Source organism: Echiichthys vipera (genome assembly GCF_963691815.1).
Source record: "Echiichthys vipera genome assembly, chromosome: X".
Taxonomy (NCBI): domain Eukaryota; kingdom Metazoa; phylum Chordata; class Actinopteri; order Perciformes; family Trachinidae; genus Echiichthys; species Echiichthys vipera.
The window spans coordinates 16,755,607-16,770,763 of NC_139825.1; the positions used below are offsets into that span (position 1 = coordinate 16,755,607).

The 15,157-nt window shown below is 41.2% G+C and overlaps 1 protein-coding gene across 5 annotated transcripts in view; it reads right to left on the bottom strand.

Moving 5' to 3' along the window:
- Positions 1-235: 235 nt before the first annotated feature.
- Positions 236-15,157, bottom strand: part of slc12a5a (solute carrier family 12 member 5a) — a gene marked incomplete at its 5' end in the record, with an annotated part of 169,115 nt that continues 154,193 nt past the window's right edge. For 2 of the 5 annotated variants that reach the window (XM_083938584.1, XM_083938586.1), the window contains 19 exons: positions 236-510; positions 1,779-1,912; positions 2,132-2,146; positions 2,761-2,954; positions 3,641-3,766; positions 4,301-4,408; positions 5,191-5,322; positions 5,704-5,873; positions 6,307-6,502; positions 7,069-7,237; positions 7,578-7,682; positions 9,309-9,428; positions 9,521-9,619; positions 9,933-10,051; positions 10,192-10,366; positions 10,473-10,530; positions 11,792-11,890; positions 12,103-12,270; positions 14,402-14,613. In XM_083938584.1, the coding sequence (XP_083794710.1) occupies positions 419-510; positions 1,779-1,912; positions 2,132-2,146; positions 2,761-2,954; positions 3,641-3,766; positions 4,301-4,408; positions 5,191-5,322; positions 5,704-5,873; positions 6,307-6,502; positions 7,069-7,237; positions 7,578-7,682; positions 9,309-9,428; positions 9,521-9,619; positions 9,933-10,051; positions 10,192-10,366; positions 10,473-10,530; positions 11,792-11,890; positions 12,103-12,270; positions 14,402-14,613 (2,491 nt within the window). In that variant the 3' untranslated portion in view covers positions 236-418. Of the gene's footprint in view, positions 511-1,778; positions 1,913-2,131; positions 2,147-2,760; positions 2,994-3,640; positions 3,767-4,300; positions 4,409-5,190; positions 5,323-5,703; positions 5,874-6,306; positions 6,503-7,068; positions 7,238-7,577; positions 7,683-9,308; positions 9,429-9,520; positions 9,620-9,932; positions 10,052-10,191; positions 10,367-10,472; positions 10,531-11,791; positions 11,891-12,102; positions 12,271-14,401; positions 14,614-15,157 lie in introns of all 5 variants that reach the window. The other 3 variants (XM_083938582.1, XM_083938585.1, XM_083938583.1) reach the window with 2 other exon arrangements.

Here is a 15,157-nt window from a genome sequence, read left to right on the forward strand (position 1 = left end):
GTACGCTCACACCTCAGCTAACAACCCACACCCAACACCACCACCTCCACCTAAACGAGTGACTCCGACTCAATGCGAATTACTACAGCAGATAACAGACTAGCGAAGAAAAGAGGTCTCTTCAGGAACAAATCTAGATAGCATCTAAATGAGTCTAGAGCTGATGATAGCTTTAGCAGCTTACTGGACTAGGATGAAGGGTGTAGTGTCTGAGCTCATCGGTCTGCTGGGGATGGAGCTGAGGGAGAGGTGCTGAAGCTGAGCTGGGCTATTGGCTGGGTGTGAGAGGACTATTTTACAGAAATAAACAGTAAGAGCCACATAATAATGAAGCAGCGTTGATGGAGGTAAGGGTGACACAGGAACAGGGCTGAGGGTGGGGTAGGGGAGGGAGGTAGTAGGGGAGGGGGCTGCTCTTTCAGGAGTAGATGGTGATAACCTCGCGGCCGCCTCCGCGGACCAGGAGGACCCGGTTGAGACCATCAGTGAGGACCTCGAGGAATTCCATGTCTTGGAAAGAAGCGTTAAAGAAACTAGAAAAAGCACCTACAATATATACATGCACTAAAATACTGCATGTGCTGACACTGGAGCGTAAAATCAGTGGTTCAGAATTTTAGTAAAAATGCTCATTGGCTTTCTTGTGGTTAGATGAGAAGATGTTAGAGCCAGGAGAGCGTTAGCTTAGCTTAGCATATAGAGTGGCAACAGGGAAACAGCTAAACCTGACTCATTAAATCTCACTTATTATCTTGTTATACCTTGTTTGATGGCGTACCAGGGCCATTGTAGGTAGGCTGGGAAAGGAGGTAATATTCTGAGAAAAAACATCAAAATTTCCCGGATTGAAGTCAATCGAAGAAAAAAAAAAATCAAATTTTCAGACAACACTATGATATCCTCAGAGATTATAAAGTCAAAATTGACAGGAGATGACATTAAGAGTTTAGATCTTTTAGTCTCAGAAACATATTTCCTAATTTGTTTTACTTAACTGTAACTGACAAAAACTTTTTTGAGTCAAAATGCAGTATACCAAAAGAGTAATCAAAAAGAATAAAACTAAAATATTACCTGCAAATGCTATTCTATCTTCTCCTAACGACTTATTTGCTCCCATTGCCATCTCACACATATTTTCTGAAAACAAACAAATGACAGCTATTTTTGTTCCCGAAACCAAACCAATTAACTTTAAGTTTATACCTGGAGGAGGAAAGGGCCCAGAGGCTTAAACTGATTTTGATTGTATCTGTAGAGCGCCACTAAAAAGTTCAATGTATTTAACACCACCTGAATGTCAATTTATGAACTGATCTGTTATTTATACTTGTATAGGCCAATATTTCAATGGCACATGGCAAGGTTTTTTTCAATTGACATTCTGGGTGTAAAACAGTTTTGATCTAGACTAGTCTTATATATGAATCCTTATAAATCTTTGCTTTTTCCTTGTTACAAAGGTGATTTTTCTTCCCTGTGCATTTGAGCTTCCCCCTTTTCTCATAAGTCCTGAGGATAGTTTTCAGATAAAAAGTAATACAGATTCACTTGACTGCATTTTAAGCCTCTAGCCTTGTTCGTATTAATTATTTTGAGCCCCCCACATTCAGAGATATCCAGAACTGCATGTGTGACATTGTGATGTTTTAAAGCTTATTCCTGCAACACAAACAGTATCAAAGCTCACTACTTGTGTTTTAAAAGGCAAGCAGACCTGTCTCTAACATATCAGGACCTCCTCTCAGTAAACCCGCTTCTCTCTGGCTGAAGGATACAGTTCTCGTCACCTGTCCTGTTCTTGGGTGGCCCGGGCATGTTGAGGAGGACTAGCTTGGCCTCTGAGGACTTTTTGATGATGACTTCATTCAGCCGGAGCGCGGTGTGCATGCGTCGCACATTGGACTGGTTCCTGAGTGAAGACACAGCAGCACATAATGAGGTCAATGTGTTTCACGCAGATTAGGTGATAATTCAGAGCGTGTTACGAAGCATTTCGTGAAAGTAAGCTGGTCGAGGTGACAGATGCTCATTCACACACAAGTATTCCATCTTCATCTGCTCATGTGGCCAAGGCGGTCAGAATCAGATATGAATGGCTTTATGAGGTTATAGGGACTTCGATACTTACAGGTTCTCCCACTCGCTGCAGCATGGCAAGAAGAGAAACACAGGATTATCAGTACTAAGTAGTCTTGTTAAAAAGATTGAAGTGTTAATGCATATCGATACTGAATATTTTACGGTTTTGTTACTAATTTTCCGCAGTATTGATGCACGGTTACCCGCTGCTCTTTCTGCTCCTTCTTTTCTCTGACAGTGAGTTGACACACGTACACACACCGCTGCAGTGCCCACATAGCCCCGCCTCCTCTCACTCAGTGTTTCTGGTCTTCACTCCAGTTAATTATATTAATTTTCAGATTGTTGTGGTGTTTGCTCATTAAAGATGATGCTATAATATATTTTTCTCTGTGGTATCGATAATAGGATCAAATATAATACCTTTTCAAAGTATTGTATCGAAGTTAGAAATTCCAGTATCGTGACAACACTAAGCTGTGAATGTTTTTTGTGTGTGTACCTATTCCAAGTTCTGCTAAAAGAAAACCTTTTAAATCATTTTACAGCACTCTCAGACCACTTTAGGTTTTATATTGTACAGAAAAAAAGAAGACTGAGGCTCTTTTTCGTCTGGAACAAAAAGGTAGTTCACTTTTACAACAGGTAAAGGTTCAATTAGCATTTTAAAGCACTCACGGCTTCATGTTGAAGATGTCCTTGATGCCCTCTGGTGTGGCTGCGCCAGGCGGCTTGGCCGGCTCCCCATCACACTTCTCAGTCCAGGTCATCTGGACCTGCTCCCCGGGGCTCTGAGCCCCCTCTGTGGGGGTCAGCGGGGTGGCCGGGGTTGCGGGGCTAGTCGGGGTGGTGTTGTCGTGGATGAGCTGGACCTGGGCAGGGGGGGACACAGGGGAAGAGGCCGACTTTGACTATGAGACGAGAGGAAGAGAGGACGGATGTGGATTTACATGTACATTACATGGAAGAGTCACGGTTGAGGTGGAATGCAGGTCAAAGTCACAGAGAGTCACAGTGTTTGAGAGAGGGAGAGGAAAGAGAAGTGTGATTAAGGAGCTTCACGTTGTTTCGTCTGCATATTACGTGGTTTCTTTTGCAGTCACATGGGCTGTCTTGAGGGGGAAAAAAAACTCTTTACTTGTAACATAAACTACAACCAAACACATCAAAGAAACAGCGGAGCTTGGACAGTGGAAAACATTGGCAGCCTGGTCACAAACTTTCTCAAATTACATCTAAATATTTAATGCTAGAAATAGTTAATACATTAAGAGAATACTGAGTCATATTTGATCAGCAATGTCTAGTTTGACAGTTAAATGCGCTGAATGGACCTACAAACTGGACCGTTACACTGTCAGTCATCATCTTAAACCCGGCCCACATGAGATTAACTGTTGTGATTGGTCCGTACAATATCAAGCCGCTGGAGATCTGTCTGTGTGGAGGGCCAGACCTCTGCCAGAACAAATTAACAATGAGTTTGGCAGATATGTCTTGTAGGCTACTACATGAGTGCACACTCATAAACTTCATACTAAGGTCGGATGTGCTCTACCTCTTCCTCAGGCTTCTCCTCCTTGCTGGCTGCTGGAGGGTCCTCGGTCACACTCAGCTGGGTGGTCACAGCGGCTGGGTTCTTACGGCGGATTGACCCACGGGATGAATCAGTGATACTCTGGATCTGTTAAGATAAAGATGAAGCAAAGTGAAAAGGAGTGATATGAGCAGAGATCTTTTAGATAAAGAAACTTAAAATCTATGAGAAGCAAGGCAAGTCAGGAATGTGTTTTCACAAGACATTTATTTACTGTATATCACAGCAATGATTCTCAAAAAAAGCTAAGTAAAAGTGAGGATAATTACATTGCTCTTATTACATTTATTGACGTGGAGAACCAGGCAATCTCAAAGTTCAACAAAGAACTTGGAGGTGCTGAAATCAGTACACTGAAATCAATATCTTTTATTTTCCTCTTTGATCAAAACAACATCATGCTGTGATTCACAAAAGCAAAGCAGTTGCTGCTGTGGCTATAGAGAGGGTAAATAGGGTGTCCCACTGCTCCAATTTAACCGCAGATATGAGTTTGTCCAAAGGGGCTTATGTGTCAAGTCAAGTCAAATCATGCCAAGCCATGACAAGTCCGCCCGTCAAGTCATGTCAAGTTTATGTGTGCATTTCAGAACAACAAAACTTTGACATAAACAAACTTACCTCTCTCTCACGCTCAGTCTTGCTCAGGTTGATCTGTTTAAGCATCTGAGACCGTTGTTCCATCACCAGGGTCTTCTCGTAAGTGTAGGCTGAGATGTCACTGTCATGCTTAGGTGAAAGAAACAGACGGTTCATTTTTCTTTTATTCATTATTGTTTTCTTTTGTGCTTTTCACATATTCATTGCCAAATCCCTTATATGATGCTTTCTGTGTTCCTGGTGAATCCTGCATGAGGTATGCTTGGAACAAAAACTGCTTCAAATGACGTGTTGTCCAACCTCGTCTCAAAGCAGATGTGTTTATATCTTTTCTGAATGGCCGCACCTGAAGGCAGAGTGAAAAGCCTGGCTCCATAGACAGGAGCGAGATGCGATGAATCGTACAAATGGGCATGACGGCGCACACTTTTGGACAATCTTTCCTTAAAGGCATTCATGGTGTTACACATGGTTTAACACATGAAAAGTGACACACGTAAATGTGTTAAGAATAAAAAAAAGAGCTTGATAGAAGAAAATTATTCTTGCATACTTTTCCGTGCCATATCGCTTCATTAAGTGCATGTGAATATCTGGTTTTAAAAAGAAAATTGATGCATTTCCCCCAGTTTGACCATCTGGCTAGCATACTTATGCCTCTACACACGCTGTATTTCATGCTGTACCTCACACCAATCAGCAATTTTAAACAGTGAAGTTCACAGGGCAGTCATGCCTCTGCCTGCACACAATACTAGTCGTGTTCACTAGAGCAACTGGCCAAGCCCGAGGCATCGCAGGGTTCTCTGATTACGCAACCTACTGTGTTCCACAGAGATTAAAGATGTATGTACTTTAAGAGATTTTTTTTCTGACATAAGTGGTTTAAGTCTTGTCTTAAGAAAACTCACCATTTCTACAACTTCCACCATGGCGTCAATACGGAGATGATAGAGGAATGTGGTCAGGTCTTTTTTCATCTGGATGCTGTTGTCGTCCAACTGGGCCACAGTGAAGATGCGCATCTTGCACTTCCTCCAAACCTGAACAGCAAAAACAACACTGCTCACATATCCTTACCCTTGTTCTTTTTTTATCATTAGTGAATCTTATTTTATTTGATGTGATTTGTCAGATCTTGATACCTCCTTCGAACTATAAAAAATCACCACATAATTCTACTACAGAAACCATTTCTTATTTGCATCTCAGAGTATTTAAACTGCAACTTCTTAAGAGAACATTACAGGAAATATTATCAAAGGATTATGGGATATCAAATCATGCATGAAACCTTGAAAGTGTTTATTTTGTCTGTAACAAGTTAGACCATGCTTTGCTTCTTTACTTGTTTGTACTGAATTGTACTTGATAAATATTACCGTGTTTTGTCTTTTTTTGTAGGAATCACTGTTGCACCGTACCTTGTGCTGGCGGAGAAGGAAGGGCAGCAGCATCAGCATGCCTCCGTCATGGACGATCCACCACACGTCAATGTGACCCTCAGTGAAGCGCTCTCCATTGGACGGGAAGGCTGCAATGTTCTTCGGGACAAGCAGAGCCAGGCTTGCAGCGGTGGTTTCTCTGACCAACTCTGCAGAACATACACGTACAGAGAGACGGAGTTGTTAGAGATACTACTTCTACAAATCTTCATCACAGAAACTATTATCACAGATTCATTCACATTTTTAAAGGTTTTGGATGTTTTGATGTAGCTTTCTGGCTGTGTTTGAATGGAAAGCTTTGACATTTATCCGATATGATTATATGATGTGTGTTTGCTTTCTGATCTAAACTGGTGTGTTTTTGTTACTGCGTCTTTTGGTATGACTAATTATGTTGTCCATTAGCAAATGTTCCTTCCCTTCTTCCATGCTGTACTCTTATTAGGGAGATTGAAAAACATAAAAAAAAAACCTGCAGTTTGTGGTTGAAGAAACAACACACTACCCTAAAATCTGTCTAAGGAAGAGTCAAAGCTTTTGGATGACATCATTAATTTATCTACGTTCCCAGTGACCCACCAACAAAGTTCCTCCAGGTCTGATGCTCGTCTCCCTGCCTCCAGTTGCGTGGCCAGGATACCAGCACAGCATTATGTTTCAGTCCTCCGAGCCCACTGGCCTGGAGGAGGTGGGAGGTGGCATCACGCAGGTTCGAGGACACGGTCACTTGACAGAAGCCCTTCACCTTCTCAGTCTCCATCAGTTTACGCAGCGCCTACAAAGGCAAGAAAGTAATAACAAGAGAAAGACAACTTTAGTGTAAGTTGTTTTGCCTGTAAAACTCCTCAATATAGTATCCTACTATCAAAAAAATAGGGCTGGACGATAATTCAATATAATTTATCTACTTACAATGAAATTGTATTGTAATGGTATTGTGATATAGAAATAATACGATGCATAATTATATTGACTAAATAGATAATAACGAGCACATACTAACTCAAATTTCTCAGAAAATAAACGTTTTATATGTTTATATTGTACACAATTTATTCATGAAATGACCAGCAGAAAGAGTAAAAGATTTTGGCCATATTGCCCAGCTCTATCAAAACATAGTAAATGATCACGTATTTCCAGACACTTACAGTATATGGCTAACTTTTGCAGTTTTGACATTGATTTTAATTATTATGGAAAGTCCACACTTTTACACTATTTGTGGATTCACTGTGTTTAATAAGAAACCTGTGAATATTATGATATATCAAATGAATAGGAATGAATATTATGTGATTTTAAAAACCTTTCTTTTAAAGGAATTTTAGGGCTCCCTACCTGCTCTGCACGCTCTTTCCGGTCGTGATTCTCCAAGTAGGTGCCCGCCAGAGCTGTTCCAACAATGGTCAGACCTTTGCCCGCCTTCAGCTGGTTGGTCAGAGAGAGCAGACGAGGCTGCTCCACGTTTTGCTCTGCGTCTGTACTAACCAGCGTTAGCAACTGGGGCCTGAAGAGAGGGGGAAAAAGAGGGGAGAGAAAGTGAAAACATGGCAGAAAAAAGTTGAGGGAAAGAAATGCAGGGCAGTGAGAGCGATGAAGCTTAAAAGAAAAGTGTGAGAAAAGAAATGGCCGAGTGGGCCCAGTACAAGTCCTAGTTGGGAAGGAGAGACTGAGAGAAACAACATGAAAGGTTGATGTGTTAATATGAATTCAAAAACACTTGTTTGACAGCTGTGATGAGGAGAATCACATTAACTAGGAGAAACTGAACAAACAAACGTTCATTTCTGTTAATTAGAACAACAATAAAACAACAACATGTATGACTTTGGGTCAGTGCGTCATACCTCCAGTTCTTGGTGTGCGGTGGACCTTCCTCCAGCCGCATGAGAGCGTAACGTGCAGCGCTCAGAGACAGACCTCGTATTCCATCACCCCACTCTTTCTCCGCACTGTGACACAAACAAGTACCAATCAATCAATATTCCTCAATCAAAACATGAATAGTTTTGCAGCTTCATTCTTAATTTAAACAGTGGCAGTGATACAGTCAGCACACAGCATTATCTATTTTTAGACGACAGTTTGACCTAATGCAGTATGATTGAGGTTTAGGACTCACTGGTAAATGTCAAGTTAACATGACGTCACTCACCACATGGGATCACAGCACTTAGACACTCAGTGTGCATGGCTCGGTAATACTCCATTGTAAGTATGGATGGATTACTGACTGAGCACAGGCACCACTTTAAGAAAACAGAACACTCATTTCATTTCTTAGCTGGTTTCCATTTATATTTCTATAGCGTGTCGTAGTATTCAGTATAATAGCGTCAATATTTTTCTCAAGTGTGATCCAAATACTGAAGTTCAGCTGCAACAGAACCAACGGACCTGAAAAAACCTGAGAGTTCTGCTTCACCAGGCAAATACACAACTGAAACAGATGCAGAGCGGAGGGTCTTGCTCCTATTCAGGAGGGGGTGGAGGTGTGTGGTTACACGTCTGTGCCCATTGGCCAGTTATTACTTTAATTTAGGTGACACTTTTATCCAAAGTGACTTTTAGTGGGTACAATCAGCCGTGAAGATATAACCCAAATAGTGCAAGAATCATGCTAGTATATAAAAATGATTAAATGCTACATTTTTTTAGAAAGCTTTTCATTATATATATATATATATATATATATATATATATGTATAGTAATGATTCATGGGCCAAGGTGCAGTCTGAGCAGGTGACAGTGGTCAGGACTGCTGTCCTGATGTCAGTTGGGAGCTTGTTCTAACATTTTGGAGCCAGGACGGCAGATGGAATTTTATTGAGCGATGGCTGCCCCTCCCCCTCATAGTGAGGGAGTATCAAGCCATTTGGCAGGACCAGAGGGTAGTGGACAGGCTGAGGTAAGGTTGTCTCAAAATCTGCCCATATTTATGGATGTAAGTATGTTAAGTGTAACACATGGTGTTAACATGTTTCCTACAGCATATTTGTGCTGCGTTCCAGACAACTCGGAAATCAAATATTTCCAACCTCTTACTAGAAAAAGCTCAATGGAATGCCACCTGAAGTCGGAGTTCCTGCTTGTAAAATAAATCCATCTACACCAACTTCATGAAGAAACAATTGTCTGACGTCACATAACAATAGCAGCACCAATGGAAGCACACACTGTGAATAATAAACTAAAACTAAACAAAAAGGCAACGTAGACCTGTAAAATCAAAGGTAGTCTGGCATCTGTTACCTCACACATCGTTTTTTCTCCTGTTTTATTGCTGAGAATTCAATTGTTTGTAAACGTGCGAAAGAAACCTCGTTTTCAGCCATATATTTAATTTATGTTTGGTGTTGTGAACATGGAACAAGACAGGAAGTGACAGGAGCCCCAACAGACAACGGAGAAACACCAATTTCCTTTTAAACTCCCAAAAAAAAATATTGATGTGTGGATTGAGAAGCAGAAAACTTTTAACATAAAGTATGCACATACACAAACACACACACACACTCCAGCAAAACCCAAAGGCAGCCAGCGAATCCAATCTCTCCTGAGGTTGTGCTCCACTTACCCTGCAAACTCGATATACTTGTAGATAGAGCCGGCAATTACCATGGCGACGATGGCGTAGTACCAGGAGCAGAGGAACATGAGAGTGAGGCATAAGCTCATCCCCAGGAAGGACAGAGCCCTGTAAAGAGAGAGACAGACAGACAAATGTAAAAATCCTTTTAAAATACACTAATATAGCTGTTATTTTCTCAGTTGAACTGCTGAACGGACCAGTGGTAGAACTTGAAGCGGGGCCTCCAATTTGGAGTCCTCAGCAGTGTCTGCAGAGCACAGGCCAAGTTCACAAACATGTAGCACATCAGGAAAAACCTGCAGGACACACAGAAACAAAGAATCTCCATTCAAACCCAGCTCTTCTTATGTCCTGTGACATAACAGAGTGATCTCACCCTGATTAAAGTCCAAAGAGTGTATTGTCTCAATAGCTGTCACATTCACTGGTATTTATATGTATTACCAGAGCAGAAAAGCGGTCTGCCTTTTTATGTGGTGAGCTGAAACCTGAGCCCATAAAATTTGGCATTTGTATCGGTTAAGGAATAGCAGGGGACTGGCTGCTCGGAAATCTCTCACCATCGGTTCTTGAAAAAAGGCAGTAAATTAGAGAGAGTTCAGTTCTCACATGGAGAGAATAGGAGCCACTGCATCCAGGGAAGCAATGAGGATGCCGCTCTCGCAGATACAAGCTGTCAGCAGGAGGGACCAGGTGGGTTCTCCGTTGGCCTTTCCATGACCAAAGATCTGCAGGGACAAGACAGAAATATATTACCACCGCTGTTTTTTAAAGAGTATGTCTGTCTGGAGTGGTGTTTGTCCTGGTATGAAAAACCATTAGAAAGGAAGCTAACATTGTGATTGTATAAATGAGTAGACGAACTGACCCGAAGGGCGGGCACGATGCCGTCCTTTGCGATGGCCTGCATGAGACGAGGAGCTCCTGTCAGACTCTGCAGCCCTGCCCCGCAGGTGGAGAAGAAGGAGCCAATCACAATCACCCATGGTGATGGCCATGCCAACGTGCCAATCACCAAATTCCCGTGGACTCCCTCTCCGAACCTTAAGGAGATGGGAAAAGGTTACTTTTTCAGTTTGTTATTGTATTGTAAGCATATTATCAATCATTATATACATTATTGTCTCGGCTAACCAAGGGTGGACTTACTTGTCCCTGAGGACCACACCCTCGATGCAGGCACCGAACAGAATCACACTGGACATGTCTAAGCAGTTATGGCTCAGGAAAGTACATAAGCAGGTGGATATGTTAGATTTGTCCAACTGGCATGAATGTTCTTTACAGAAGACCTGTTTAGTGATTGACAGGACTTGATTATAAAGAAGATGCACTTAATGATCTGATAAACCAATCAATTGTGTTTGCTGGGAAAAGACGTCAATCGATTTTGTTTAGGATAATATCTCAGAGATCAGTGACATTGTAACTAATCTCCTTCTGCTTTATTAACTTGTGATTGCATACGCAGCCCACTGATGCAATTAAAGATCCTAATCAAATTTGAGTACACCCCAAGCTGATTACTTTGAGATACACGGAAGACATTCAAGATGGCTGCTTCAGAGTTGGAGGCCTTTAATCACATCTGCCTCGTTTGTTCAAGTACAGCCAAATCTTTTTTCACTTGCTTCTTTTTTAATGCTCAGTGACCTTTAGTTTTATGTGACTATGTGCCATAACTGTGCAAGCATCTTTAACTTCTGTACAATAATTTTACAGCAAAAAAATTAAATATTTAATAAAATGTTGGAGGACTCAGAAGCCCTTATTGAACCTGTGGCACCGAACTGATTCATTAGCCATGCCGCTATGATTTAAGAAAAGAGTCAACGTAATCTCCCGTGAATCCTACAGTCATACTTTGGGCCAATCAGAAAAACATAAAACAACAAACAGAAAAAATATCCTGCTAGTCAAAATCAGACTGGTATTGTCAGAGTTATGGCCGTTCATAGTTTAAAAGGTTGACCTTTAATTATGCTTGCTCCCTGCAGGCCAATCAGTGTTTTTGTTGCAGCAGAGCAAAGCACCACAGTGCATCATCGCTTCCAGTCCCGTCAACATTGGACCCGTGGTGTCTGACATGATCCCTTATCTTAAAAAACAATTTGAAAATTTAAATTTTGATGCAAATAGTTCCATACTTTTACCTGAGGACTTTTACTTGTAACATAGGATTTAGCTAAAAGATCTGAGTACGTCTTCAACCAATGATGGCAATAAAGTTTAACATCATCCAAAGAAAGTCATATTTAGGATTTATCCTGGGTAGTTTATCTAATTTATAATGAATTATCTGGGCTGATAAGTAGGTTTTAATATATATATATATATATATATATATATATATATATTCATCCACAGATATAATATCTGACTGAAAACTCGCATTATTTTAAATATTTAAATTGTGTGGAAAACACAAATATTATGTTATCCTGCAGGGGGCAGTGATGAGAGGATACAGACGAAGGAGGTGGTGGTGATGGCTGCAATGGTCCCAATGGGGATTGACTTCTGGGCATCACGCAGATCTCCAGAGCGGTTGGAGCCAGCCATGATCCCTGAACGGATTGTGGAGAGGCAAACATTAACAAGGTCAAAGAGATTTACACACGTACAAACACAGGGTGAGTTAGAAGCAGCAGAATATTAATTAGTTCATATACAGTAAATGCATAATACAAAAACTTGTGTGCTAACAATACAACCCTTCACCCCCCAAAATAATGAATGATTAATTTAATAAATATCCATATAATCACACAGGTTTTACCTGTCACAGAGGGGAAGTAGATGCCGACCAGCAATGTAAAGAAGCTGGTGATGTCGGCCAACACGTAGCGGTTTGCGTTGGTCAGAGGCTCGTCCTGGTCTTCCACTGACTCAGTGAAGCTCTTGGCAATCAGATCCCCCTTCTCGTAGTAGTTCCCAAACAGGTTCTCTGAATGGGTGAGAGCGATGTAGGGAAGAATAGTCAAGAGAATTCGGTGAATGATTGAGCCCATGTGTGAACAGAGCAGGTACAATGTCTGGAGAATTCACAGCGAGCCAGTTGGTGTACTGACGACATTTCTATCATGCCGCTCATGCAAAACAGGAAGAAAAACAAACACTAGAGGGTGAAGACGGAGGGTGATAATTAGGGAGACAACGGAATTCAGGGACTTCAGGAAAACGTCCAACAAATTCAAGGAATGGCAAGAGACTAGGCTGTTTATGGTTGGTGTTTAGGCTGCACACTCTGCTCAGGTGCCAGCCCTCGAAGGAGAATGCGTCTGACAATCTCCTGTGTGAACGGGAAACTCACTTTGTCGGACTATGTCTGAAGTTCATATGAGAAAATGGCTCTACATTGCCAAAAAATGTTATCACCTCGTAATGTGACTTTTTTGGATACAAATTAACTTTATGGACACATTGAAAACAAATATCTACAGAGTGATCTAAATCCATTTAAAAAAAAAAAAACATATTTGCATGAGTATTCTCCCCCTCTAACAGGATACAATTATTACATTTAGTTACATTTTAGTTTAAGAAGGATGTGGAATTAAAGAATGTTTTTGTTAAAACAAAAAAACATGAAAACTTCCAAGGAGGGTGAATACTTTTTAAAGCCATTAAATCGGTTGGCTCTGATTTTCAAAAATGGATCCTGAACACAGGGATTACTGTAATAACTACTAGAGAGAACCAAGGTTAAGCTAGCTATTGGCTTTCTGTCGACTCAGGTTTCAGGCTGACAAATCGAAGTGCTGCTACAGCCAGGGTCTGTTACTTTCTTCTTCTTTGTCTTGGTGAAACTTCGTTTTCTACATTTCCTGGAAATATTTTCAGCCTCTTTGTATGGAATAATACATATTTCTCTATCTTGTTTTTTATTAGCCGTAAAAATGCATTCTTACCCAGTTTAGCAAATTCAGTGAATCTAATATTTATGTTCAGAACAAAATATATGAGTGACACAGTGGCGGCTGCTGTTCTTTCAAGGAGGGGAAACTCTTTTTTCTGGCCTACATCATAAATGTCTTTGTTTATTTATATGTAAATTCTACCCTTCGTTCCTTTTCAAGAAAATGATCTGTCAACTAGGCGTCTTTTCCAGGGACTTGACCAGTGTCCTCTCAATGGCCAGCAGAGCTAGGCTGCTTAAATGGCCTTGGCCCAGCTGGAGCTGCTGCGCCAGGCTACTGTGAAGTGTGACCGCCTGTGAGTGTGAGTGACGGGGGGAGAAGCTCCGCAGCTGCCGCTGCTCATTGGGGAAAGAAACTGCAGAGTGACAGAACAGAGTCGCCAAACACAACGCTAGTCGTTTTTAACAAAGACAAAGTCGCTGGGGATCAGTAAAGTCTCCGGATAAGTTCAGAACAACGGAATGAAAAACTTGGAAAATCCTCCGGCGGATGTTTATTCTTCAAGATAGATCCCTAGAGACGCTGAGCGTCCGATGGGCCAGCATTTATCCAATGACCGTCTAGTTTCTCTGCAGTGGAACAACCCGCTCTACGCTTCCCCATTGAAGTCAGTAGAAGCTGAGCGTCCGATAGGCGGGACAAAGCCCAGCATTTATCCAACGACTGTCTAGTTTGGCTGCAGTCGAACAACCCGCTCTAAGTTTCCCCATTGAAGTCAGTAGAAGCTGAGCGTCCAGCTGTGTAAAATGCTGTGGCGCTGTGGGGATGAAGGAGAAGGATGTTGCGCCAGTTACCTGTGATAAGAAGCTGATTTTCAACAAAAGATGAAGGCTTTCTAGCACTTATTAAGTCAATGAAATGTACACACAGCAGAACATATTTGACCAGTTTTTTTAATGTGACATTTTAGGGGAAGCTGAGCTTCCCTTTTAGTCTGAGAGCAATCGCCACTGGAGTGACAGCCTTACTTCATAATTTCATAAATCACTCATACTGCCCCCTGAAAAGATTCAGAAGCCGCTCATACTGACATGTTTACACCACCTTTGCAACAGTGCAGTTAAGCAAAGCCTTTTTCTAAATGCTAAAAACACTAGTTGATTATCATGTCTCTTTAAAATTATACAGGCAGCCAGAATCGAAGCCAGATGAACCAACCTGTCAGGATTCCACTCATGACCCCTGGGATGCCCTGGATCACAGTCACATTGTTGGCTGTGAAGTACTTGTCACAGGTAGCGTTGAGGAAAGGTGAGTCACAGAACATGCGCCACATCTGGGTGGTGACTGTCCCATTAGTTGTCTCAATGGTCTTGGCACACACATCGAAGTTTTTCGACACCAAAGTGCGGTTGCCCAAGAGACACACACTGGAGAGAAGAAAAGTATAAAATTAGTTTTGGCTTCTTGTACATTACAAAAAATGCCACATTCTGTCCACAATTTGATCTGATTTCATTCAGTTTGATTTAAGTGGTCACTTTTTAGTCAGCTGATATATTAACGGACAATATTGGACGGTATCTATCGGTTTCTATCAGTATTTAGCTATTTCATTTATTTTTATTTATTCTTTATTTAAATGGTCAGCATTGACAGACAGTGAATATGATTTTATTTATTTATTCTTTATTTTTTCATTGTTCATTTCTAGACCTGGTTGACAATTTAATAAGCTGTATATAAAATGTATAATAATGTTAAATATTCTTCGTAAAATGATTTGTTTAGGAAAGCAGTCTTCTGAGCACCTTTGCTGAGTCATATGGGTGAAAAATCCCCAGAGAAAAGGTCTATTTTCGTTCCAGCTCAAAAATCCCCTATATCAGTCACCATATCATTAATCAATGAATATTTCCCCTCTAAATTCCTGTATAATATTGGCCTCAACAATCTCATATCGGTCGGGCCCTA